The 27,394-nt window shown below is 45.2% G+C and overlaps 1 protein-coding gene across 6 annotated transcripts in view; it reads left to right on the forward strand.

Moving 5' to 3' along the window:
* Positions 1–27,394, forward strand: part of IQSEC1 (IQ motif and Sec7 domain ArfGEF 1) — a 388,154-nt gene that overhangs the window by 169,480 nt on the left and 191,280 nt on the right. For 3 of the 6 annotated variants that reach the window (XM_075432772.1, XM_075432773.1, XM_075432766.1), the window contains exon 3: positions 17,041–17,127. The exons of 1 other annotated variant lie outside the window; for it this stretch is intronic. In XM_075432772.1, the coding sequence (XP_075288887.1) occupies positions 17,041–17,127 (87 nt within the window). Of the gene's footprint in view, positions 1–8,039; positions 8,142–17,040; positions 17,128–27,394 lie in introns of those variants that run through there. 2 more of the 6 variants (XM_075432768.1, XM_075432770.1) reach the window with 2 other exon arrangements.

Genomic DNA, 27,394 nt, shown 5'->3' on the forward strand with positions numbered 1-27,394 from the left:
TAAAGAGTTTTGTTAAGGTGATCTGTGTAATATGAAGCATTTTAAGTGAAAGTATGGGTTAGGACTGACCGCAAGCTTGCAAAATTATTTTAATTTGGGTAGGATAGATTTTTTTTTTTTCCTTTGGTAGGCTTCCTTTTAAGAGAAGTTGTTTTGCGTAGTGGGAAGAGGTATAAATAGTTATTTAGAGCCTTGTTTTAGCAGAGTTTGTAAGGCGTAACTTAAAAGCAGTCCCTTGACTGAGGGCTTAGGTTGCTTGGCAGAAAACGAAGGGTGCTTTTAGTAGTGATATCAGTGTACAAACAGGAGAAGAATTTATTGTGAGCAGTAATATGCAGATTTTTCCCCAGCTCTATTGTGCTGCCAGTAGTGGTGAATACTTGCAGGTTTTTCATGATGAGAGCCAGTAAATTAATTGAGGAGCTCCTGAACTGATGTTTCGCTGAGGCTTCCTTCTGGTGGAGAGCAAGGACTTTCCAGATGAGCCGATCACGAAGAGAACCTGTGGGGATTTGGTGTGTGTTAGTTCTGAGAGAGGGGGCTTGGGGCAAAAGGGAGGAAGGCCAGCGGGGTGGCAGGAACGAGTTTGACTCCGTGAGCAATAGCTGAGCTTGGAGAAATGAAGCAAAGCGGTTACTGAAATGAAGGGCTCGATGTGTGGTGCAGCAGAGGCACGCACCGGCGCGGTGGGGAAGAGGAGGCTGCTTGGTGTTGCTCTTTGACATGGAGATATTTTGGGCTGTTTGGTGCACAGTGTGGTCTGCTTGCCTCTGAAGCAGAGCAGCTAACACTGGCGGGGCAAAGGATTAGACTAAATAACTGCTGCTGGCTTTATTAAGGGTAAACGGAAGAGTATATAAGCTAGAACAGAGAAATGTATCAGCGTCTGTATATAAAGCTCAGGTCATAGAGGGATAAAATGAGCATTGCAAAGGAAATCCAACACAAGCCACTGTATATCAACTAATCGGTAGCAACCACGCTGAAAATTAGAAGTGGCTTCCTATTAAAGCTGCGGGGCATCTGACTGAAATAAATAGTAGGGAAAAGAATTCACAGAATCACAGAATCCCAGCATGGCAGGGGTTGGCAGGGCCCTCTGTGGGTCACCCAGCCCAACCCCCTGCCCAAGCAGGGTCACCCAGAGCAGGGGGCACAGCACCGTGTCCAGGCGGGGCTGGAATATCTCCAGAGAAGGAGACTCCACAGCCTCCCTGGGCAGCCTGGGCCAGTGCTCCTTCATCCTCAGAGTGAAGAAGTTCCTCCTCATGTTCAGACGGATACGCACAAACGGAGCTGAGAGGCTTCAGAACAGAGCTGTAGACATTCATGAAAATTATTTCAAAATGTGATGGGAAATGAAAACGCTCTACTCTGACCTGAGAAATGTTTGGCAGTCCCTTTTACAAATGTGTATTTTTGCTTGGAGTTTGTGGGCTTTTTCACTGCAGTAACAGCCAGCTGCTGCCTCGTGGAGGGGCAGCGGGAAAACAAACGGCAGCGTTTGGTCCTGTCCTTGACCTCCCGAGAAGCGCAGCTCCTCTCGCCCCGCTGTTCCTTTGAGAACACATTTTGTGTAACAAAACCGTAAGCACAGGGTGAAATTATGAATCTACAGACGACGTCCCTGTGGTGGGCTGGCCTTGGCTGACTGCCGGTGGGCTGGGGCAGAGGCGTCCGAGGAGCTGTGGGTCGCCGCGAGGGCTGCGGTGCCCGGCCAGCAGCCGAGCCCCCGCCTGCCGTCCCCTTGCTGCTCGGCGGTGGGGGGCCCCCGGCCCCGGAGCCCCCAGGCCGTGGCTGCGGGCTGCCGGGGTGACGGCCAGGGCCGGGCGCCTGTCTCCTCCGTGGTTCGGGGCCCCATCGGCCACGCTCCTGTGGGGCTGAACGGAAGCCGAGCCCCAGCCTTCCAGGAGTGGTTCGGTCTCAGGTGGCAGAGTGAACGTGTGGGGGTTTTTAGCCAGCAGTGGGTATTTTTCCTGTAAAAAGAACCTTTGTGATCTCTTAGCTGCTTATACAAACGGCACGGCTGTCAGCTTTGCTCTCCACCCCTGTATCTGGGGAGAACTCTGCCATCAAGCCACTCAGTATTTAAATTTTTAAAGAAAGACATAGGAAATATCACTTTTTCTTCTGAAGGCCATAGTAATAGACAAAGTATGTGGCACGTGTCAGGACCAGGCAGGTTGAATTTTCTTTCCAGTTTGTAACCTGTGAAGCAGGAGTGGGACAGGAAGGGATGAGCGGTTGGTACCTCGCAGTCAGCCGTCAGCGGGTACCCGGTGCCGCTAACCGGTCCCCAGTGGGCTGCAGCACTCGCTCCACCAGTCAGTAGTGGGAGAGTAAACTGGTCGGTCACCTGCCGGTGCTGACACATAGAATCACAGAATCACAGAATAGTAGGGGTTGGAAGAGATCTCTGTGGGTCATCTAGTCCAACCCTCCTGCTGAAGCAGGGTCACCTACAGCAGGCCGCACAGGACCCCGTCCAGGCGGGTCTGGAATATCTCTGGAGAAGGAGACTCCACAGCCTCCCTGGGCAGCCTGTTCCAGGGCTCCGTCACCCTCAGAGGGAAGAAGTTCCTCCTCATGTTCAGATGGAACTTCCTGTGCCTCACTTTGTGCCCATTGCCCCTTGTCCATGGAGCGGAGCGGTCCAGCACGCGGATAAATTGTGACTGCTGAGCCTTCCTGCTGCTGGGGAGTTCCGTCGCAGCCCCCCATCTCAGCGTTTCCAAGGATGTTCGTGTTTTAATGGAACAAGGGCAGGGAAGTTTATCCAGATCGGACCGTGTGTAGTGCATAAATATTCTTCTGAGGCCACAATGATATGTCGTGACACTGGTGTTTAGAGAATGTCCTGGATGTGCAAAAAATACTAGTTAGTTTTAAAATGATAAGCTCACATTTTGAGCAGTGATAATAAGGGAAGCAGAAAAATGTCTCAAACTGTTTAATCCGTTGAAAGAAAATTTTTGGAAAAAAACCTGGGGGATCTCTGAATCAAAGGGTCAGGCTCTGATACCAAATACCATTGCGAAGCAAACAAAGCTGATCATGACACAAACACGCAGCACAGCTGCTCCTAAGCACACCAGGGAGACCCAAATGAGGTTTTAAAGGCTTGGTTCCGATAGCTTTGCTTTTTATGTGTGTTTGAGCAGGCAGGTTGAGAGCTCACAGGGCAGGGTGGAGGATGCGTGCTTCATCCCACTTGACTTCAGTTCTAACTTCAGCCACAGGCCTGGTTTGCTCTGGTTTTCCAGAGTAAATCAGTAGGTAAGCATCTTAATCATGCAGACGCCGACGTGTTGATAATGAATTTGAGAATATGATAAATGGTAACGAATGGCTTTGCCCAGCAGTATATCCCAAAACATGCAAGATGAATTCAGGCCTTGATTTAAAACAAATGAGCCAGCAAGTAGCAGAGAGTGGTTTTGGTCTGTGCGTGTCATCTGGTGTGTCTCAGCTCGCGTGGTAGGTAGCTTGCGGTGGTCCTGCAGAGGCCATCCTGTACAATGTTGTTTGATGTTGCTCAGGTGATCTGCTTATTCCTCGCAGCAATGGAAGGAACAAACCTGAGCGGAGACGAATGGGCTATGGAAACAGATAGTTCGCTGGCGGTGCAGGATATTGATGCCGGCAGGTTATTAATGTTGGTAGGACTTGGTAGAACTGAACACTTACTGCAACTAGCTGTGCCTGCTGAAGCCCGTGGGAATTCCTCCCAGTCATTTCAGTGGGATCAGAGTCTCTGTATTTGAGACTTTTAGATTGCAAACTCATTAGGGTAGTGATTTGGGCATCTTATGTCTAGCTCTTTTCACATAGTGGCATCGAGTGACAGACTGTACCGCTACCTGCTGAGCAGATGTCCTAAGGCTAGGGAGAACTGCAACCCTGGTGTTCCCGCTTCTGTCCTACTTACTATGTTTTTCTTATAAAAGAAAGCCTTTCTTCTAAGTTAAAAGCGAAGGCTAAATGTCTTGCGCAGTTACTAACTCTTCACTTTGTAATATTCAATCAGTTGTAAAACATTTTAATTCATTTGGTTAAGATACAAATGTGGGCAGGCTTTGTTCTGTGCTTACTCATCAGGCCAGCTTCGTGTTGTTTTAGGGGAGAACTGAGGAAGACAGCAAACTAAAGATAAGTTGGCTCAAACAGCAGCTTGAGCACATGCTTAACATAAACTATGCAAGTTAGTCTGTTGTCTTGGGTAAAACAGGAAGGGCTCAGGTGAGTTTAGAGCCAGATAGTTGTTTTCTTGGTTATTGTTGTACCTGGACACATGAAAACAAAATCTAGAACCAAACTGAAAGCTTGTACCCGACACACGAAAAAATGCTATGCACTGTAAAAGCTTCATGAGTATTATCCTGGCTAAAATCCAAGTTTCAAAAGTGTTCGTTACAGAACAGGGAGGGATGGCTCTTAAATTCCCAACGCGTCTTTCGTATATGAAGAAACTACTGCAGGCTGAGTTACTACTTTTGGACACGCTTGATACCCGAACTCCTGCAGCAAACCTGAGCGGAGAAGCGGTGGGCACCGGCCCGGAGTCTGTGTGGCTACAGGATTCAGCGTGCGCGCAGCGGCCGCGAGCCGTCCTGTGGCGTTAGTGTTGGAATCCAGATCACGCGTCTGTCTCGTGCAGTTTGCTTTCCTTACTGATTTCACTTTTCAGTCTTGTTTTCGGGGTTCCGTCACCCCAAACTGGACTTTTGAAAAAATAGCTTAAATAGTCGAATAGGTGAAGTTACCAGACCAGAGTGTTCCCTCCTTGATCTGGGGTGATTATCATCCAGAGAGCACCCTTCTGAAGAGTTGTGTCGCTTACTCTGCACTTTTCATTCAGCCTGTGCATGGTGCTGCCCGACAGCGGCAGGAACTGCCTTCAAAACCAGAAGAGTCAGACCAAGCTGACCAGACCGTTTGTTGTACATTCTCTGCCTCAGACACCAGTGGGGATCGAGCTACTTGACTTTACAACAGGTTGGAAAGGCTATGAGGATGATGAGGGGACTGGAACATCTCCCCTACGAGGAAAGGCTGAGGGAGCTGGGCTTGTTCAGCCTGAAGAAGAGAAGGCTGCGAGGGGACGTAATAAATGCTTCTAAATATCTGCAGGGTGGGTGTCAGGAGGATGGGGCCAAGCTCTTTTCAGTGGTGCCCAGCGACAGGACAAGGGGCAACGGGCACAAACTGAAGCAGAGGAAGCTCCAGCTGAACCCGAGGAAGAACTTCTTCCCTCTGAGGGTGATGGAGCCCTGGCCCAGGCTGCCCAGGGAGGTTGTGGAGTCTCCTTCTCTGGAGATATTCAAGACCCACCTGGACAATGTCCTGTGCAGCCTGCTGTGGGTGACCCTGCTTGGGCAGGGGGTTGGACTAGATGACCCACAGAGGTCCCTTCCAACCCCTACTATTCTGTGATTCTGTGATTCTGTGAAAGCTGTTTTATGGGACTCTCTGTGGAATGGTTTTCTTTGCTTAGCAGGCATTTATCGGTGTGATGTCTTGCCGGCTGTTAGAGGGGTTTGGCCATGATGGGCAGTTTCACAACAGGCAAGCAAGTTTTAAAATTGTACCATTTCTTCGGTGCTTTGTATTTGGTATCTGCTAAAAATGAGGCAGTATCCACCTGATGAAAAAGCTTGTCTGGAACAAAGGGAGATACCTTTAGGCTGTCTTTGGTGCGACAGAAAAAAAACCCACTTGTCTGAAAGCTGTATTTCTCTAAATTATCGTAATTTGCCATCTTGCAGCGTTGGCAGATACCAAGCAGTCGTGTTAATGTCTTGCACCGTTGTGCGCGTGTGCTTCGAGGTGTGGATGCTTCAGACAGGGCCTGCGTTGTGGCAATGGGGACGTTTTGCTGAGGTGCCTGATCCGTGCCATGAGCCCAGGTGAGCTGGGGTTATAGGATCCAGTTCACAGTAAAGGTTTTGTGAAGTAGATAATAAAAAGTGTTTAGGAATTGCCACATTAGGCCAGATTCTATGCAGCGTTTCTTTTTCTTCACGTGGGGCAGCTCCACATCAAGTGTATGTTTAGATGTGTTTTTCTTAAAACAAACACTGGTGAAGTACCTGTTGATGCAGTATCCAAGCATTACAGGCCAGGTGAGTGGGGGAACGGAGAATTTTGGGGCTTTTCTCTCCCCATTAGTTATGGTTTCTTACAGCACTGACATATGGTGCTGTGACTCCAGGGCTGTGGCTACCCTGATCGTTCTACAAATTATCACCCATTTCACTTTTGGCAGGACGGAAGGCTAAGCTGAACAGGTAAACCTGAGTGCATATCTGCTAGATAAAATTCTGATATTGGTGTCCAGTGTAGCGGGAATTTGTGTGGCAGATGAGTGGGGGTGGACGGGAGGTTGTAAAGTTACCTCTTCTGCTTGAGGCAGATGGCTGGCCAAAAGGGAGCACCTTAGGGTAATCTGACATGAAAGATACTCGTCTGCAAATTAGCTTGGACCAAAGATCATCAGAATAACTCCCGCCTTACCCTTTTTTTTTTTTTTTCCTTGCAGAGTTACATTATTTAGCAGCATTTTTGACAATTCATGCTTCTCTTTAGCCTGGGGAACTTCAGAGGTAATGCTGTGATAAGTAGCATTTGGCCGACCACCTGCTCTCTCTTATTCTGGAAATATTACAACTGGCCATGAAACAGCTACGAACTGAGCACTTGACCGTGGCAGATGAGCTGCCCTCATCAGTGTGTTCTGGTATATATTTAACTTAACAATGTGAGCAGATGGTCATTATATTGACTCAAGAAGCAAGGGAGGAAGCTTGGCTGTCTTGATAATGAGTGCTGAGCATTGGAGCGGGGCAAGAAGCAGGGAAGGGGAGGGAAAAAAGGACATTTTTGTGGTGTGGTTTTTTGGTTGTTTGGGTTTGGATTGTTTGGTTGATTGGTTTGGTTTTTTACAAAGTATCACTGCGGACAGGAATAAAATAAAAGCAAGTTTAGGTGACTCATCAAACCTGTACATATGGTCATCTGCCTGGAGACGGAGACTGTTAGGGCACAGACATGATGCTGCCAAAGTATTTGCACCACTGATGGTGCTAAAAAGGGGGGGGGTGACGGGAGGGCAGTAGTTTGCAGAGTTGTGACACTTCTCACTGCTGTTGCCGTTAATGATGACAAGTCTTTTGAGGAGACTTTAAAGGGAGAAGGTGATATTTAAGTAATAGTTCTTCAGTAATTTTTTTGGGAAGAACAACTTTGTTTAGTTGTCTCTCCACTTAATAGGGTATAACTGGAGATTTAAACAAGCAGCCAATTCTATAAAATATTCAGCAACTATCCTTGTTAGCTAAACTGCAAAGTTCACAAATTCCCAGCCTGGATCAGCTCAAAGGAACGACTTGATTTGGGTATTCATTTTGTATTTTTTCACAGGAGAAATACTCTATACAGAAGAACATTCTCTTGAGCAAGAGCTTAATCTCGTACTTTGGTTCCTGTTTCTCCTAGCTCCCGGTTAGCTTTGCTGTCTTATCAGTTTATGTCATAGTATGTGACTATAAATTGCCTTTGCAGTGGAGAGGGAATACGGCTCGTCTTCAGAGATGCTGCTGTTACCATGGAGATAAAAGGACCAATGGCCTTTTCTTGGTTTGGACTGTACTACAGTGTTCAGACGGAGATGGTGCATTCGAAAATGCAACATTTGTTGCTTTGATATTTCAGGCTAAATACCAAATGAGACAGCAGATTGGTTTTTGTTGGTGGTGAAGTTTAATAATGCATACAGATTTGGGACTTTTTCTGGAAGCAGAAAGCAAGCCCACCAGGAATGTGAAAACAGTGTGGCTGGTTTATGCTTGCTAAACCTCCTCTCTGCGAAAAACCTTTCGGCTTTGCAAAATATAACCCTGCAGAGCCTTTGGGTTTATCTGATGCAGTGTTTGATGCTGGTTACATCACCAGCTTACTTATCTGTGATGTTCGGCCGGGGCCGAGCTTGAATGAGCATGCAAAAGCTGTGAATGTGATTTTTTTTCCCCCCCCCCCCCCCCCCCCCCATTAAGAAAGAGCTTTTCTACCTCAGGTTGCGTGAAAAAAAATCTAAATACCAAAACCACAGCACATTGAAGGATGGCTTGCAGAAGGTGTTATTTGTGAGTACCTTTTCCTTCTTCATCTGTCATCACGTCTCTGATATCTGTGTTGAGGATTCCAGAAGTGGGAGTAGTGATCGGTTTATTGTTTGGTAGGTTTCTTTCCACGAACCATTTTAGGGTGTTACCTTTTTGGCAGATGAATGATGTGTATATTAGAAATGCACAGATGATGATTGTGTTTCTGCATATGGGTGTTAAAAATTTAACCTAGTAAAGTGAATAAGCTTATGTTCAGCAGTGGAAAAAAAACCAAAACAAAAATAACCTCACTTTGCATACAAGAAGTAATGCAGGATGCTAGGATTTCTGTCTATGATGAGTCAAGAATCTCTCTTCCATTTTGTTGGAATGCTTTGTCATTTTAGAGTGTAATCTGTCTTTTAAATATGTAAATACTGATACAAAGATATGGACTGCAGTCTTAAGCAGTGTAATACCAATAAGGCAAAATGTCACTGTGGTTTTGTTGTCGTCCTATATATACTTGATGAAAGCCTAAAGATAAGATGCATGAATTGCTGATTATTTACTTGAGCAGTTTCTCAGACCTTACGGTCAGCACAGCGGGAGCTGAGCCTTTCATTCATCTCATGCAGTGCAGCATGAGTGAAAGATCCTCTCCCTTTAGGGTGAAACTTAGCCTTGCCAGAGGAGCATACATTGAACAGATGCAGTTGTCATCGGTGGTCTTGTGCAGCTCTGTGAGGTGTCCTGGTGTGGGTAAAGCTGCTCCGTGCTCGGTAGCACTGGCCACGCGCAGGCACAGTGAGTTCAACCACTGAAGAATAAACCACTCCAAATGAGTACTGAAAGAGTACTGAAATCTGTTCTGAAGTTTCCTTTTGCCTGTTGCTTTACGGTGATGGTCTGAATGGTTGAGTTGAAATGTTTGAAAATCAAAATAAACTTGGAACTGTACATAAGAAGTTGAAAGAAGAGAATTGAACTTGGGAGGAAGGCTGCAGCCTTCCGGGTGGACGTGGATCAGCTTTAAACTCAGTGGCACCTGGTTATGCGAGGGGCAGGTGCTGGTGGGGGTGTTAGGCTCCATTTTAACTTGTGTTCTGGGATGTGGGGATTTCGTAACCCTCAGAGGGGACAGAATTCCTTAGAGTGCTCATCGTGTGGTGTTCAAAGAATATTTCATCTCGGTAGGTTACTTTCTTTAACGGTGGTGGTGCAGTCTTATCAATAGAGACATTTTGTACGATATTTTCCTCTGTTACTGCTTACCTGTTTGCCAGCTTTTACCTACCTCAGCACACTGCTGTTAAAAACAAGAGATGAAATGTGACTTCTCTTAGAATTCTGTGTTTTAACTCCTATTTAAGAAAGTTCATGCTGATAGTTCAGCAGAAGGAAAATGTAGGCCTAGGGGTATTTTTTAGAGCTGACTGTCTAGAACATATATATACACACACAAAATCTTTGTGTTCTTGAAAACTGGTCTGTTCTGAATACTGAAAGTGGATGTTAAACAGTGAAATGCACCAGCTCTTTAATGCAGGAGTAAGTTTTGAGATGAAAATTTAAATGCTATAAACCTGTCAACATTCTAATAGTACATATGCTACGGACTTTTGCCTTTTAAAAGAAATGTATCTTTTTTACGTCTTATGAAATGGAAGAAGCTTAGATTGTTGCTGTTCTCAGAAAAGCTAAGCAGCGTCAAACTACTGGGATGAGCAAAAGCGTTTTTTCAGATACTGCACTGAATAGAACACAGTCACTGTCCCGTTGTTTTCAGTAACAGGATTTGCCTGCCTGTAAATCTCTGATGCTATGTCTGTGTCATTTCATTTTTTGCATATTAGTATTTTTCCTCTTTCATGAGCTTCAAATCCAATATGTACAGATTTCACTATTTAGATTTGGCTTTACTCTGATGATTGCTTTGTGAAATTACAAATGTGGCTGTGTTTTGTAATGTGAGTTGTAGTTTCTTGAGAAATTCTGGGACCTAATTTCATGACGTGGGAAATAAGTAAAGATGCAGTGAATCTATCCATTTTCTGATCTAATCTAAAAGATTTCATTCTATCCTATGCAGCTTTATGTCTCTTCTTTATTCTGGTTTTGGACTGTGTGGATTGTTTTCTACAGATTTTGAAAGTGACTGGTAAGCACAAATGACACAAGTGCATTTTACAGGCACTAACTTACTGTACATCACCCTTCAGAATAGATGGTTTGTAGTAAGACTTAATCAAAAGGGAAGTGTTCCTAATTATAAGTGCCTACATACTAACAATCTTAATTCAATTCACTCTCCTTACAGCTAACCCAGTGTTGGAGGCTGCCTACAAACTGCGTTGGCTAGGATGCAAAAGAATCACCTCTTGCCTCTTTATGTAGGCTAGTACTTCATTTTGATGAAACCAAAAGAGTTTATAATAATTATTTTTAAAATCTGCCACGAGATGATAATTATTTTAAGGCCTGTTTTGGTGGAGGAGAGGATGGTGAAAGCGTACCTAATCATTCTTTTGAAAAAGCCAGCTGTGGACACTGGAGTGGGCAGCACGTAACGGGTAGTATTATTCGAAAGAAGAGCCTATCAGTTTGCATTTATACTGCAATGGGTACAATTGGTGATATTTAATCATCTTGATGACAATCAAATTTTATGTATTCTGGAGCAAAATTCCGTGGTCTGTCCTTTGGCCTACGTGTGCTGAGCTCTTAGCAGTGCAGATTATATTGACCATCCTTGATATCTAGTGAAGCTACCTCTAATTCTTAGGAAGAAAAAATCCTATCCTATAATGTTTGTAACTAGGTTGTGTGGCTACTGGGTGGGAAGGGGAAGGGGAAGGAAGGAGGGAGAAGCCAGCGTAGCAGCTCTAGAACAGAAGGCTGTGCTAGTTTATGATGTCTGGGCAGTTTTCTTACGCTGAGACTCTTCAGCACAAGGTCGTTATATTGATGTTTACTTGCCGTGAGTTGTCTTGTTACCTGCCTGTGATTTGGCATCCAGGAAGCTGTGTACAGAAAGCCATCTTGTTGAAAGAAAATTATAAGAATAAAGGTATTAATTGTAGTCTTCTGTAGTGTGTGATCTTTGCCAAGTACACGTGAGCTGTGAGGTTTTTTACATATGCAACCATAAAAGCACTAACAGCATTTAATTATGTATAGTTGCCATTCCAAAAAGTATGTAGTGGAAAGACTGTCCTTGATAAGAATGCTGTGAAAAAACATAGCATTTGCTGTACGCCACCATAGCCTCTCCTGGACGTACCTGGCTCCAGACTGCTGGATGTACCAAATAAAATAAATAAAATAAAAAAAAAAAGCTTTTTCAGTGCTACTTCAAAGGCCAGAATCATACTGTCCTCTGTATTTTGGGTGAAGATCTGAGTGGTGAAAGGAAAATCTTTGGTGTCAGAACAGTAGGAATTTGTCCTTGCAAGCGTGAGTGGATTATCTGCTCAGTCACCTCTTGGTGGACGTGTCCACAGACAACTGCAGTCCAGCTTGGCCCGTGAGGAGATGACGTGAGTTGCCTTATAAAGCCATCTGCTGCTTTCTCTGCTGGGGTGAGTTTCCAAAAAGCAAGTTGTCTTGTGGGCTTGGTCAGCGGGTTGGTTCTGAAAGCCTTTCTAGCGTGTTAATAAACACATTAACAAGCAATCTTTTAGCTGGAGTTGATGTGAGTCTGTATTATTACGGCTTTTAGTGTTCATCACCTATTTGGAGGATAGTTTGATTATGTTTAAAATTTTGTTTCTCATAGCAGAAGTGGTTAGATTTGTTACGTGAGAACAGGGCAGAGTTTACTAGTTTTCAACCAGAGTCTTTTCTAATCTCGGCTGTAGCCATAATTCTGGATTGACATGAGAAAGCACATTTTCAACTTGTAAAATGATGTTATTCTTCATCAGGGTAAAACACCGAGAGATGGAAGTATTCCTTTTATTAGCTTGTAGGCATGAATGCAATCAAACACATAATTCTTAGCAGGTGACATTGAAGTGAACGGGATTATGTAGGGGATGAACTTGTCTACCCCTTCTGCTATTGACAAGGTGGTTCTGAGGGCTATGCAGTAACTTGCACCAGCTATACAGAATGCCTGAGGCACTATAGGAGGCTGTGTCGCTATCAATTTGAGCTCGTGCTTGCACATACTTGTAGGAAGACAGCACCTCATGGAGAAACGTACCAGAAGAAAAGGAAGAATATTGGCAGATGGAGGCGAACAGCTTGTTATTTCGTGCAGAGGAGAGGACTAGTGGGTGATGTAATGTGGCTGTAAAAGATGCAGCAGTTAGGATGAACAAATGGACCTGGTGGACCCCTGTCATCAGCCACACCATTAACTTTATCAAAAGACATCTCTTCCAGCTGTGGCCCTGCACCAATGCTAAGTATCCACGAGACAACGGTCTCTCAGTCTCTTCTGTTTGAAAGCTGAGCATTTTGTTAGGAAGAGGCTCGAAAAGAGTGATGATTTAATAATGCCATCAACCTACTCACAGGTTTACAGACGCTTGGAATTGAACAGCAGCAAAATAACAAAACCCAGGCTGGATATGGTATCCCGTACTAAATCCCGTGTGCTGTTCAGAGTTAGGAGGACGGGCTCTCTCCAGGCTCTCAGCGTTGCGCTGGGTGGACGTGGTGCTTGCTGCAGCCGGTAGCACAGCCGCAGTGCCCGGTGCCAGGGGCAGCAGGGTGGTCACCAGCCTGCTAAGAGGACGCTTTGAAAGCGGTAAGAGGATAGCCTGTTAAAGCAAAAGTAATTCCAAGTCAATAGCTTGGTGTTCTGGTCCCCCAGGTTGTTTTAAAACCAATACTGAGAAAATTGTCTGCGGAGTTTGGGAGGCTTGTTGGTGATTGTAAGAGAAAATGAAAAAAAAAAAAATACAGTTGTAGCTTAATGTGATGATCAGCAGTCTGTTTCTTTTTATTTGTACATCTAAGCCAGACTGTAGTACTGAGACAGTAAAAAGGATGGCCATTTCTGTTTGCTGGTTGATATGACAGTGTCAGAAGGAGTGGTTTCTAACGGCAGACATAATGGAATTTGTACAGAAGGGAGAGGAACAGTTAAAGCCACTTTGGGTCTGCATCCTGACTGGGTAGCTGGCTTTTTCTCGTGTTGGTATCCTGAGGGAGATGTCATCTCAAGGTTTTCTTTTACATTTGGTTCTGGTTTTACTGTGTTGATTAGTGTGTTCTGGGAAGAACTTAATCTTTAAGAATTGGCAAGCGGGTACTGGTCTGTGAGTCCATAGGGAGAGATGGAAGAAAGGTGGCCTGGAGGCCCAGGGTTGCAAAGCTTCCCTGTCCACTGGGGTGCTGCAGTAGTGTTTCAGGAACTGAGACTGCGGGAAGAAGTGATCATCAATTTGGTCATGAGACCTGTAAATGTAAAATTTCCACTTACTAGAGTGATTCTAATTAAACTAAAGTAGATCCTGGCTGTTTTGAGAAGACAGGAAAGTGCTAAGATAAAGAGGCTCCTAAATAACACTACCTAGACAAACTTGACTTGTGTTTTGGGGAGGGATAGGAAAGCTCTAAGATAGAGAGACCCCTAAATAATGTTATTTGGAGAGCTCAGCCTTGGGAGGGCAGATGCACCAAGCTACAGAGACAAAGAGGCACCAAGAGGGCCACAAGACCGGAGCAGAACAACGTGGAAGGACACGGTAAACTGATCTTAGACCTGAGTCTGCGCAGAAACAAAGGTCGGCCAGCGGACACTGTGATGAGGAGTATGAGCCTTCATCTTGAGACCCTCAAAGACCACCCGAGGACACTGACAGACATGCGTGAAAGACATTAACATATGCTAATTAGTTCTTGGAAAAGTCATGAATATGCTAAGCATTTCTCAGAAATATAATGAATACATATATTGTGGTTGTATTTAACCTGCAATGACAGGGTGTTTGGCACACATGTTTGGAGGAGAGATCCCCCGTGTGCCCGGCGCCATAGTAAGGACAACCTGCTTAATAGCCTGCCGACTACTGAGTCTTCAGTTCCAGCTTTTCACGGCATCAGTCAGCTGTCTTGTGTCAGTGCCTGAAGTAGCTGTGCTCTATTTGCAATCTTCAATCATCTTTTGAAGACCACAGATTAGAGATGTAGAAACTAAACTCAGTCGGGCCAAGTATCTATGATCCTATGAACAGGGGAAGTGATTGCTTCTCCTCTGAATTGTTTAAATAAGTGTATGTCTTCTCACGTGTTTAGGTGTTACAACTTGGCAAATCAATTCTGTTTTGAATGTAAACTAGTTTTGAAGGCTGATTGAAATATCTAGCTGTATAGTTTAAAAAAAAAGAAGGGCATTTGAATCTTGAACTTTTTCTGATATGTTTCAGAGGAGTAAATGAATGGAAGTACTCTTTTAGCAGGTGATTGAAGGCACAAAATGTCACACATGGATCTTAGATTGCACCAGCAGAAGGTGGATTTACACAGTTAGTGTGCTGTGACAGAGGCTGTACAGCCTGAGCCTCATCTTTTGTCAGGCTGATAGGGCATCAGCCAGTGGGATCTAGAGGAACCGAAACAGTGGGTCAAGATATCCCTCACTCTTACAATTTGGAGCAGAGTCCAAACCGGTGGACGAAGAGCCTATCTTTGAACACCCAAAGACATGGCTGAAATCTAACCTTATGTGTTGAATGTCCATCTTTGACATGGGAGACGCTGGTGCTGGAACGCAGCGATGACATGTGGGAGCCTAATGACAAGCCTGCAGCCGAACATTGCCATCGATTTTATCTGCTCCGTATCTGCACTGTGACACGCAGAGGGCCAGTGTCATTGCTACCTGACAAATCTTTGGCACTTTGTATTTGCTATCAAGGTGACTGGACTTTTGCATTTCTACTGCACCTTCGAAAAGAAACTCAAAGCAGTTGAGGTCCTAACCAGTCTTGTGCAATAGGTGAGTAGCATTAACCTCAACTGCAGGTGGGCAAGCTGAGATTGTAGGGAGAGCTTTCTTCTTTGTTGTTTGGAACCTAGGAAAGTTGGAGTAGGGCAGATTTCTGCAGCCGTATGGGGAGATTCTCTCTAGAATAGCTGGGAACAGGCACTGTGCAAAATGCTTTGTTGAGCAGAACTGAATGCAGACAGAGCCTTTCATACGTTGACTGGTTTATTCTCTGAAGAAAGAGGGTGCTGCTAACGAGAACAGAGAGATTTGTATGGAAAAAAAGGGTGGTGGGAAGGGAATCTGGGACACCCTCATGCTGATTTCCTCCTTTTGCTGCTACTGGAAACAAATAGGTATTCACAGAGCGGGGAGGAGCGGTGCCGTCCGTGCGTTGGGTGTGCCTCCCCAACGTCAGACCCTCGTGCAGTGCGCTCACGGCGTGCTGCCCTGGTTCTGTGGGTCGCGTGGCGCAACTTGTGCGAGTATCGTATGCTTTTCTTGTCAGAAAGCACAGCTTTTGCGTGTTCAAACTGCTTTTAGTGGTCCATCAACGTTTTCAGTAACATTGTCCATCTTTAGAAATGTTCTGGTCATCTTCCCGAGTGGTTGGAAGGTGTTAGCCATGAGTAGCTGTGTACTGCGAGGCGTTAGCAGGGTACGTCCCGTGACGGCACTCTGCCCCGTGACTGAATTGGGTTGCGCTGCTGTCTCCGAAAGCTCAAGTACTTTACAGGAGTTAGCATCAGTTGCTGTCTTTAAACAGAACATCCAACGCACCGTGGCCGTGCGGTTGCTGACACACTGCTGGCAGCAGAAATCGGAACCGGCTGGCTCGCGGCGTTTAACAAGGCGTAGTAACTGACGCCGCTCTGAGCAAAGACTGACTTTTTTTGCTGAACCGCTCTGATCTTATAAGAAAGTGACCTGCCAGGATTCACTTTAAGCCTCAGGGATGCAGAAGAATCACAGTCCGTCTCCTGAAACGTTTGTCAAGATGCCAAGCGAAAGAGGAGGGGCTGAAAAAAGGCGCCTGTACGTACACATGCACGTTCTCTGTTTGATGGTCAGTTTGGGTGCTTACAACTTCAGGGAGGATTTTCAGTTTAATGGCTGCTTCTTCCCTGTGCGCACATTGTAAGAGCTAGGAAATATTGATTCATTTTTTTATGATTTCCTAGAAGAATGCTGCGTCTTAAGAAATTTGATTAGGTGGTTTTACCATGGAGGACTTACTGTGCTAAACCTTGTTTCGTGTTTCCTGGCATAAACATCAAAAATGCTGGGAAGTGGACGATGCGTTGCTTAAAGATTTTCTAAGCTTTGCTTCAGATACAGTCCCTTGTCTTGTTTTGCAGCTCTTCTGTGTTTTTAATGGAACGGTACAAACATAATGATCTGAGGTACAGAGTGGCTTATTGTGCTGTGAAGCTTTTTTTATTTTGCCATGCTTTGAACAAACGATAGCAGATGAATTAGTATTGCACATTTCAGAATCTTGTTTAAAACTTGAGTGAAACTTCGCCTTTCAAATTAAGAAGTGGCATATTGCAAAGCTTATGTCCATATTCATTGCATTATTCCTCCTCATGTGTCAGCACTGTGTTTGTAATTCCATTCGCAAAGAAGCAGCCTGACTGGTGCAGAGTAACACGCTTCATTTCCATAGGAATTTTAACCCTCAGTGTTTAGCTTTTGCCTCGGTTCCGCATAGCAAGGCAAAACCAAAGTCTTAAATTGGCATTTTATCTTGATCTTACAACAAAACCTCGATTCTTCATTGCAACAGCTCATCACTGCCATTCTTGATGTGTATATTTAAACCATGGGACTATTTCCCTCTTTACTTCCTGGGATTCAGAATTGACAGCTGTACGTCAAATTTCATTCAAAGTTATCATGAGTTTCAAATATACCTATTAGCGCCTGCTCTTCCCTCAGAAAAGCCCCTTTCTAAACACTTGGTGTTTTGACTTTGTGTTTTTCCTTGTGTCGTAGGTCTTTAAATACTCTGCACCAGTTTTGCTGCCCAGCTCCATTGTACCATACCCAGCTAGCTGTCCCTGCCACACACTCAGAGTACAGGTAAGAGTAGAGCTGCTCCGCCCACGTGTGGTTTGTGAAGAGAGAGCTAATGTTACGAGCTGACGTAAGAAAAGGAATAGTAGTTGAAGTCTGAAAAGAAAAAAAAAAAGAGTATCAGAAAAGCAGACTGAACATTTTTAACATCTCCTAGGGTGGTTCTGTTCACTTCTCTCGGGCACTCTGGAGTCCTGCAGTGCAATGAGCTGCATGAGCTTTGAGGGCCATCCCCCTAGACGCTTCGAAAGCTCGAAGCAGCTAGTTGTAGAAATGTTTATACAATTTATGTAGGATACTGATGTTCTGAGCAATGTTTTTTTTTTTAACCCCTGAATATTTCCTGACAGCGTGTGAGGTAAGCCAGGTGCGGTGGCATGGACTGCCAACGGCCCAGCACCGCCTGTGGATTTGAAAGGCAGGGAGGGGGTTTTAAACAGATGCAGGGCCTTGATGCCAACCAGAGCCTGCCCTGAATATGTCAAAAATACAGGTTTTCTGGCTCGTAACGCTTCATTTAACATAGATGTCTTTACTATGTGATTTCCAAGTTCTCTTTGATGAAATGTGGAGAGAAGTAATTGCGCATCTCAGTACAATTCATGGTCAGTACCAGTGTTTAACAGTCAGCTTACAGAAGCACCAAAGGACAGCTAGTCTGAGAAATTAGAAATGTGAAAACTGTTAAGGAATTGTGCATGTCATGAAAAAATTGTCTTTAGTTTTTACTTTTATTATTAGTCATTAGCTTAATGATAATTGCCAGCTCATGAATAATATTAATATCAAAATATTGGAAGTCTGGTGCTGAAAAATCAAATCATTTTGCAGTGGTAATAAGGAAAGACAAAACCAAACAATGAATCCTAAATCTGTAAATGCATAAACATATTTCTGTTTTGAATCTTTCATCTCTTTGTTATCTCTAACCATGCATGTTTGGATCCATCTTGTTGTTTCATCTTGCAGCATCAGTTTGTATGTTTGGAGTTTTTTTTCTCCCATCAGAAATCTCAGTTTTATTTGGTGGTAGCAAATCCGTGGTCGAGTTGTGAGACAACTTCCTTTTCCTGCAGTGAGGAGCAGGGCCTGAACACTGTTAGATTCCCCACTTGCTTTTTAACTAGGTTTTTATTTTTGCTTTGTCCTTAGTTTATAATTTTAAGGACTTGTTAGAGATCTTCCTATAAGGATGTTGATGGGAAAGCCAGTTGTTTCTTGAATGTTTCAATATCTTGTTCCACGTAGGTTATTATTTTTATTGGTGGTATTTTTTTCTGGAATTAAAACTTACAAAAGCATAACTTTGTGCTTAAAAAAATCCTAAACTTCTCTAGCTTTTTTTTCTTTCTGTCTGTGTGCAGTAAAAAGATCAGTGCCCTAAGTGTGGCTGGAGCTGTAAAGCGTGTACGATTTTCAGTGCTAACGTGTCAAACAACGTATAGCTTTGGATACTGCCCAAACACAGACCACGAGACCTTTAGCTTCTGTTGGAGGATTGGGGTGTGTGAAGGAGGTCATCACTGACCTTGTTTGCTCTCAAGCAAGTTTAGGTCTCAAATTCTCCAACTGTGTGTCCGTATACAACCGTAACTCAGCTAGAATCGGTGGAGGTACGGGAACTTCCAACAACTCGTAGTATGGTGGTGTTGCCCCTACTCACCTAACGGTAATGGAGCAGTCGATGGCTCAGTCCCTGGCTGCCGGCAAACGTCGTGTGCTCTGCCGCTCGCCCACCGCCTTCCCCGCTAGCCAGCCTAGGGCCGCCAGCGCACGTGAGCCGTGCTGTCCTCCTGTTTGACTACCAGGGAGCAGAGCAGGGAGTTCAGGGGTGCTCCTCTCGCCTCTTCCCCCCAGCCCGACACACAAGTTAGCGCGGTGTAAGACGAGCTTTGGCAAGCGGCGCTGACGAGCTGGCAGAGTGGTCTGGGGCAGACACGACCAACCACCCTGTCTGAGCAAGAGAGGCCGACAGGCTGAGGGCGGCGTTCCCTCCCCGCGGTCACCGCTTGTGAAACCCCCTCGGGGGTCTCTGGCTTGTTGAAAGGCATCGGGATACTGGAGTGAGTCCAGCAAAGGGCCACCAAGTTCTCTGGGGGCCAGAGCACATGGCGAGTGCGGAGAGGCTGGGAGAGCAGGGGCTCTTCAGCCTGGAGAAGTCTCAGGGCTGATGCTGTCTTCAACTCCTTAACAGGCAAGTATGGGAAAGGAGCAGCCAGCCTCTTCTAGGAGAGCCTACGACAAGAGGCAACAGAGCCAGAGTGCGGTGAGGAAAATTCCAGTTAGATACAAGGCAGGGGAGAAAGGGGAATTTCACCAGGAGTGTGGCTGGAGCACTGGAACAGAGGCCAGGAGAGGAGGTGGTACCTCTGCCTGCAGCAACGCTCGGTTCAGCTGGACGCAGCCCTGGGCGACTGGATGTCATGCTTACAAATATCTGCAGGGTGGGGGTCAGGAGGACGGGGCCAGACTCTTTCCAGTGGTGCCCAGCGACAGGACAAGGGGCAATGGGCACAAACTGAAGCAGAGGAAGCTCCAGCTGAACCCGAGGAAGAACTTCTTCCCTCTGAGGGTGACGGAGCCCTGGCCCAGGCTGCCCAGGGAGGCTGTGGAGTCTCCTTCTCTGGAGATATTCCAGCCCCGCCTGGACGCGGTGCTGTGCAGCCTGCTCTGGGTGACCCTGCTTGGGCAGGGGGTTGGGCTGGGTGACCCACAGAGGTCCCTGCCAACCCCCACCATGCTGTGATTCTGTAATTAGCCCTGCTTTGAGCACGGGACTGGGCTACAGGTACCTCCAGCAGTCCCTCTGAACACAAAGTATCCTGTGATCTCGAAGCTCTCTTCTTGGGAAGAAGAAAAGAGCCACAAGTTCATCCTGCAGAATTTAGTGTGAAATTATACAGTGGTGTTAGAGCCGTTCCAGGTAGTACCCTGCACAAAAACGTGGTGGGGTGTTAGAGCCAGAACGTTACAGTGCTCCTTGTGTCAGGAATTTGCTTGGTTTACCCAGGAGTTAAATTGCTGCAGCTGTTGGATCCAAACTGATGGTTACAACTTGTCCTCACTACATCTGCGATGTTAGCCAGGTACAAATCACGCACCTGGTTTTGCAAATGGGAGTCCTGTTGCTGTGGGTGAAAAGCAGCTACTAGTGCACGAACAAGATCGGGCTTTGCGTTTCCACATATCTCTATTAGTATTAAATGTAGCTTTTAGTCTTCCCATTTATCAGTTTATGAATAGAAATCATTAGAAACAAAACTAACAAAAACGGATGCTTCATTCTAAACTTCAGTTTTGAGGCTTTATTTAGAAAATACGCAGTGGGATTAATTTTGTAGCCCAGAATTAAAAATTAAATTTGCTCTGAAAGAGCAATTAATGAATGCACCACAGTGAAATCTGGAGCATCTCTGATTTGCTGTTAGCTAATTGCTGGATGTTTTATTCACTCCAGCAGTTTTATTTCTAGTCAAGATGATCTTTGGCATCTGTTTTGAATTGTTAATAGGGAAATAATGCATTTTTAATAACTGCAGCTATTGCAGTAATCCCTTGCTCGTTTTACAATGTTCAGAATAGACAGAAATAATGCAAGTGATCTTGCATTTCCCTAGTATAAGACAAGTCTTAGGAAGCCTAAGCATATAATGTACTCCCACCTAGTCATTTGTCCGTGGTCCAGTTATCCCATATGCCTCCTGTCTTTGCTCTTTGTGATTTATTTTTGTTTGGAAATTAAAACAACAACAACAAAACAACCAGCAATGTCTGCAGCCTGCCGCCTTGGAGTCCCTGTCCCTGGGTGCCTCCCAAAGCAGAGCCGTAAAAGCAACGTCCTCTAGTTGGAAGCTGCAGGTTCCGCGAGGTGCTCTGCTTGCGTCAGTGATCGTTTGGATACAGGCTCTAACGTCTGGTGCGAAGGGCAAAGCAAAGCCGACGGCCCTGGAGAGGCTTCCAGAGGGGCCTGGGTCTGCGTAGTCTTGTTTTGCTTTGGTTTAGTGCCCCGTAGCCCTGATGCTGGGGTAGCTGTCAGCCATTCAAGCTTCTGTGTGGTGATTCTGTTAGGATGGTGAGGGGACTGGAGCATCTCTCCTACGAGGAGAGGCTGAGGGAGCTGGGCTTGTTCAGCCTGGAGAAGAGAAGGCTGAGAGGGGACCTTAGAAATGCTTCTAAATAAGGGTGGGTGTCAGGAGGACGGAGCCAGACTCTTTCCAGTGGTGCCCAGCGACAGGACAAGGGGCAACGGGCACAAACTGAAGCAGAGGAAGCTCCAGCTGAACCCGAGGAAGAACTTCTTCCCTCTGAGGGTGACGGAGCCCTGGCCCAGGCTGCCCAGGGAGGCTGTGGAGTCTCCTTCTCTGGAGATATTCCAGCCCCGCCTGGACGCGGTGCTGTGCAGCCTGCTGTGGGTGACCCTGCTTGGGCAGGGGGTTGGGCTGGGTGACCCACAGAGGGCCCTGCCAACCCCTGCCATGCTGGGGTTCTGTGATTCTGTGAGGGTTGCAGCAGCAGTGGCTGTCGGAATGGCTCCGCACAGGGAGGGGTGGTGTCGAAGGGTGCCCATGCTTGAGACTAGAGAGTCTTATTCATATCTGTATTCTTCATATGGATGTGTCGCAGGCTGATACAGGCAACTGCAACTCTGGACAGATTTGCTTACCACTAGTGTCTAAGCATCTTTCCATCTGATGTGTTTATTCATAATTATGATTTCTCTGTTCAGATTTGCATGAAATGTTGGCTCTCACTCGTTCCTTTCTCCATCCACATTACCTTCCATCCATCTAATATTAAATTAGATGCCCTTATCTTGTCCGAAGACCATTTTCAAAATCTTGAAGCTAGAGATTTTTCTTTTCTTTTTTTTTTCCCCAGTGATACCTGTGAAAACAAAAAGATAATGCAAAGGATGTTATAGTACCAAAGAAATCCCATCATTTTCTTGCAGTCTCTGCCTGCTTAATGTTTAATCAGCACCTCTGGGAGGTAAAAACATTATTCTGAAAATACTGTACGTATGTGAAATTTTAATGTGAAATCTTTGTTTCACCAGGTAATGTTGGCTTACGTGCAACCAACCACTGTATGGAAGGTGACAGAAGGACTGATTGTGCTGTTTCTTTTTGTCTGAGCTGCTGGTAGGCATTGTAGCTATTTGGTTACCGTAACTGGTTAACACAGAAGCTTAACAAACAGCGATGTCTAGCTGACAGATGCTTCTATGTTGTATCAGAGTAGTTTGGTTTTTCAGAAGTTCTCCATGGTGGGAGTTCTTGCACACTAGGCACACTCGGAGAAAACTGGGAATTTTTTTGCTTAGATTCCTGAAAGTGACAGGTATCTGTTGGCAGATAAATTTGGTTCTTTGCAGCTCTTGGTTTACTTTTTGCACTGATGGGCGCCCTGCTGCTTCCCAGGCTTAGACACGGAGCAGGTATTTCACGTGTCTTTCGTACAGGCGTCTGTAAAGACATCCCCACAACACGCAGCAGACTCCTCAGTCCCGTGGCAGTTTTCCAGTTAATGGTTAGTCACAGGTGAAGCTGTAGCTCAGGAGCTGTACTTCAGAATCCTTTGTACTATTGATACGACTGTTTATCGACGTTTTCTGCCAAAAAAAAAAAGTTGAATAGGAATCTTATTTCTAACTGAATAGCAATTGTCTAGCTGTGTAACTTAGCACGTTTAAGCACTGCAGCCTCTCTTTATAATATGCAGAGATTTAAAAGCTTGACAATATTTTTTCAAATTGAGCAAAGGAGTGAAAGCAAGGTCGCTCAGGCCAGCCAACACATTGCAACAAGCATGCAATATGCAGGTGAACACAGCAAAACGGATCCAAACTCTGACCAGACCGCATACTCTGTGCTAAGCCAGTGTGAGGTTCGGATGATTGTGTAAGGCATCTGTGTTCAAACCCTCTGGCAAAGGAAAGCTGGCATAATTATAGTCATACTTGTAATTTTCCGCATGATGCCTACGTGACCTAGCGATGTGAAAATGGTGGATGGTGTTCATCCGCAGCAAGCTGTTTGCAGACAGTCAGGCGTTGGCAGGAAACCATGAAATTTGCTGTTTGTTTTTGGATTTTCTTGTTTTGCTTCCTTCATTGTGTTCCTTTCCATCCTCCTCCTTTAGCTTGTTATTTAGTTTAAAGGAAATGCCCGCTCGTGGTTGTGTTACTGATAAAGAAGTGCCCTCGTACAAGCGTCCTGCTGAGCCGGCACCCCTCCCTCCACCCGCCATACAGCACGTTCTAGCATTACAGATGTAGGTATTCCGAGCTGCTGCTTTAATCGCCTTCGTGCCTCCTGGTTTGTAGCACCGTTCATGATGCTGGCAACTCCGCATGCAAACAGAGTTCTTCCTTCTACTTTAAAAGAAGGTGGGGGGAGGAGTAAAGTGCAGATCTGTTAATCATCTGTATGTAAATCACCAGCAGAAGGGGAATGCATCTGTTCTGCATTTTCAGTGGAGTATGGGCAATGAAAATACCTGTGGCAAGTTTCTTTTAAAGATGTTAAAAATAAAGGAGCTGTGGCCACAGTAGGCTGGGTATGTACATGATTACTTAATATAATTTTTCTTATGGGAAAAACCGAAAATGCACTTTCAAAACAGCTTTTGCCTCAGAGCTGAGCTCTGTAAGTGTTGGCCTAGGCTCATCTGTTTGTTCTTCATTGGGCTGAAAGTCCTGCATCTGAGACTGAAATGGGTGAATTGCATGGTACTTACAAACAAGTTACACTATTTGTGGATGTAAAAACAAAACCAAAAAAACTCTCAAGCTTCGTTTTCCTAATGCTGTTCCCTATGATTCTGTTCCTCTGTCTTTTTTCTTTCTTGCCTCTCCTCTTCCTTGGCAGGGAAGATAATGTCCTGCACCAGTTCTGCTGTCCGCCTTCGGGGTCTAGTAGTCCGTCTTCAAGATAACAGAGAAGCTCGGGGTCGCTAAGTGTGCAGGCAGTGCTACCCCTGCATAGCCCGTCTCTCCTCTCCTCTCTTACTGGTGTGTATGGGACTGACACTTGCATGGATGCCGTAGGATTCTGGTTCATGTCAAGGTTCAGTTACTCAGAATGGCGCAGCCGTACGTTTTTGCCATCAATGCCTGGTAATCTCCTCTCTGTGCTTTTCTACAACTCTCTTCCTTGTGTCCACTATTTAAAACACACGCAAACTGTAAACAAATACGTAAAATGCACAGTTTATTTACAACTAAAATAAACAGTACCATAAGTCTTTAAGTGTACTGTGAGTTTTGTTAATGTATGTACACGGTCATGTGTATGAAGGGTACAAAGTAACGTGATTTCTTCTCCCCCAGGTGTGGAGGACACGGGGCGGGAGGGGAGCTGTTGCTCATGGTCTGTGTTAGGCAGGTTTTACTGCTGACAGTCCTGGAAGTTTGTTCCAAGGCTGGGCAAACACCAACAGGACATTTCATGAATGAGACTATGTAGACCACGCTTTCTTTGCTTTTTGCTTGTGCTGAGGAGCCAGCACAGTTATGTTGTTCCAGCAGATACTCTAGCTGTGAGTGATTACAGTGCTGAGCTTCTTTGAGGTCTGTCTTCTAATTTAGTTTGTGTTTGTGAAAGTCTTGTGTTAAGCATTAGCAAAAGTATGAGACCATTACTCATGTACTTCTGTCACCTAATTGATGAAAATGTTTTTCTCGAAGCTGCGCACAAGATTGTTGGTACAGGAGTGACCTTGTGATTGAATGGTCCTGTAACCACAACCAGAGACGTGTGAACGTGTCCGTGGGTGTCTCGGGACAGAGTCCAGGCTACCACTGCCCAAAAGGCGCTTTGGTGATTACATCTTTCCAGACACATCTTGTGACTCTACAGTAACTGGAGGATTTCTGCTGGTTGCATCTTCCAAGCTTAAACAGCCCAAGCCGATATACCAGGAGACAGAGTTTCTGTGAAGTGGCATTTACCAGCCTGACACTAGCAAGAAATTAAAACTGACTGGGAGGAAAAGGAATCAAAAAAAAAAAAAAAAAAAAAGGCTCCTAAGTCTGTTGTTGCTATCCTAAGTGAAATATTACTCCATACTGTCTGGAGCTCAGCTAAAGGCAGAGGTGGTTCGGTGTAGGGTGAAAAGCTGATATTCATTTGTAATTGTATGTGGCTTTGAGGATGGGATAAAAGGAGAATCATCAGGATCAAGAAGGGGAAGAACTGTGAAGGTAGCGCAGGGCTCATTCTCATCCTGGATAACGTGCTTTTGTATGATCCAGAAGGAGTCCGTATAAAAAACAGAATACAGGTTATTTGCTTTTCAGTTAGATGTGCTCTACTGTTTCTTAGCATTTTACCAATATTATTTTTCCTGTTAAATGTTTTCTTGTGCTTGCCTTAGGTGTGCCTGTGAAGTGTCCAAGGCCTAAGGAAGGAGTTGCTTGCAGAGGGCTCATCTGCCTTCATGATGCTGTAACAGTTTGCCTGCATCCTTTAATCTGGCAGCAGACCGTAGACGACACATGGCTGCTTCTGTTACTTGGTATTGCAGGTTCCTTAGTTTCATCTCTTTCTTAATCACTTCACATTACAATATATAGGAAGTACTTTCATTCCCACTGTCAAATTTGAAAACTATGTGTGCAAAAACTGTGTAGTGGATTACAGCAGTTTTGTGTGTCCCTGCGAGTGCTCTGATGTGTACTGGGCAGGGCAAAACATCGAAAGGGGTGAATGTCGCTGACAGGTTTGGCCTCTTACTGCTGTCATGAAGAGCTGCTCAGAGTTGCTTCCCAAAGACAGAAACAGTAGGAATTTCTGATATTTTGACTTGCTTATCTCCCTCCCAAATGTAAACGGCAATTAACTCTCTCTACTCAGTGTCCTGAACTGAAGCACTGTAATTATTCTCACCCATAGGGTAGGATTTGCCCAATCTTTCAATAACTATTATATATTTGTGTAAAGGAAAACAAAGAAGAAGGACTACTGCTTAAACACGAAAATTAAAGCCACCAGCTCTAGATGCCAGCCCTTTTGCCTTGAACAGACAGCAGCTGATTATCCGGAGTGTGGCGATGGCTAATGATGTGTCTCAGGAGAAAATGAAGTCAAAGACCCACCAGTGTTATTAGCTGTAACAGGACCCTGTCATTGGTTGTTTGCCATCCAGTAGTTTTCCAATTAAGGGAAAATAGTGTCATTAGAAGTCGCTGGCATTTGGAACAATTGGAGCTGGTATCCATAGCATCATCAAATCATGGCGCTTGCTCTGCGTGGAGCAGTCAGAGCAGCTGACCTTCTCTGATGCAGTGCAAGTCAAAACCGCGGAAGTAAACATTGTCCTATTTAAATAAATCATGGCTGACTAAATAAAACATGCTGGGAATCGCAGGGTTTAGCACCAGAGCCTAGAAGGGCTTCTCTTGCAGTTAACCAGAGTTTCAAAGCAGATGACCTAAATGCTGCAGATTATTACAAAACAGGGAAGGGTACCAGCAGAAAAATTTCCTCCTGCTCTTGATTGCTAGATGAATTTGCGCTGGTTTTGTGAGCAGTGAAGACTGTCTTCTTGTGCGTTCTAGTGTGGAAGGTGGGGTAGAAAGGACATTTTTCATATTTTTATAGACCAAATTTCTTCATTCGGGAACTCAAAGGACTGAAGAAAAGCTGCCGCCTTGGAGGAATTCAGTTAGGGAATTTCTCCTTTGGCCCCTGTAGGCACTTACTGGGGTCGAGGTATTTTGTTTATCCTTCCGCAACGTGGAGTCCTCCTTTGCAAACATGTTCAGCTCTGACATTCTTTGGTGTACTTTTTCCTGAAATAGGTTTGTGAGAGTTCAGTTTTGCCCAGCGGCTACCGGCTTGCTGTGATTTTCTGCAGAGGTGTTATATCCGCTCTGTAACCGATTGCGGGACGTCAGCGGAGCAGCTCGGAGCAGCGTGTGCCGACGCTTGGTGCTTGAACAGCGTGGATTTGTGTGCACCGCTAGATGGAGCAGAAAACTCTTCAGCTGTGACAAATTAGAGACTCGTCTCCGAAAGCAGACTTTGAAATAACTCGAGCTAGCTGAAGCGAGATATTGTACGGCATGAGGAGAAGAAATAATCGCCTGAATAATGTAGCGGGGCGTAGATCTGAAGCATGACTGAAATCAAGGTTTTAAAATCTTCCCTTTGCTGTTCCACCAGCTATGTGGTTGCGTATGGATTACCGCAAGTTCAGGCAGCTCAAGAGGCGTAATGAATTTCACAGAATCACAGAATAGTAGGGGTTGGAAGGGACCTCTGTGGGTCAC

Source organism: Opisthocomus hoazin, chromosome 11, assembly GCF_030867145.1.
Source record: "Opisthocomus hoazin isolate bOpiHoa1 chromosome 11, bOpiHoa1.hap1, whole genome shotgun sequence".
Taxonomy (NCBI): Eukaryota; Metazoa; Chordata; class Aves; order Opisthocomiformes; family Opisthocomidae; genus Opisthocomus; species Opisthocomus hoazin.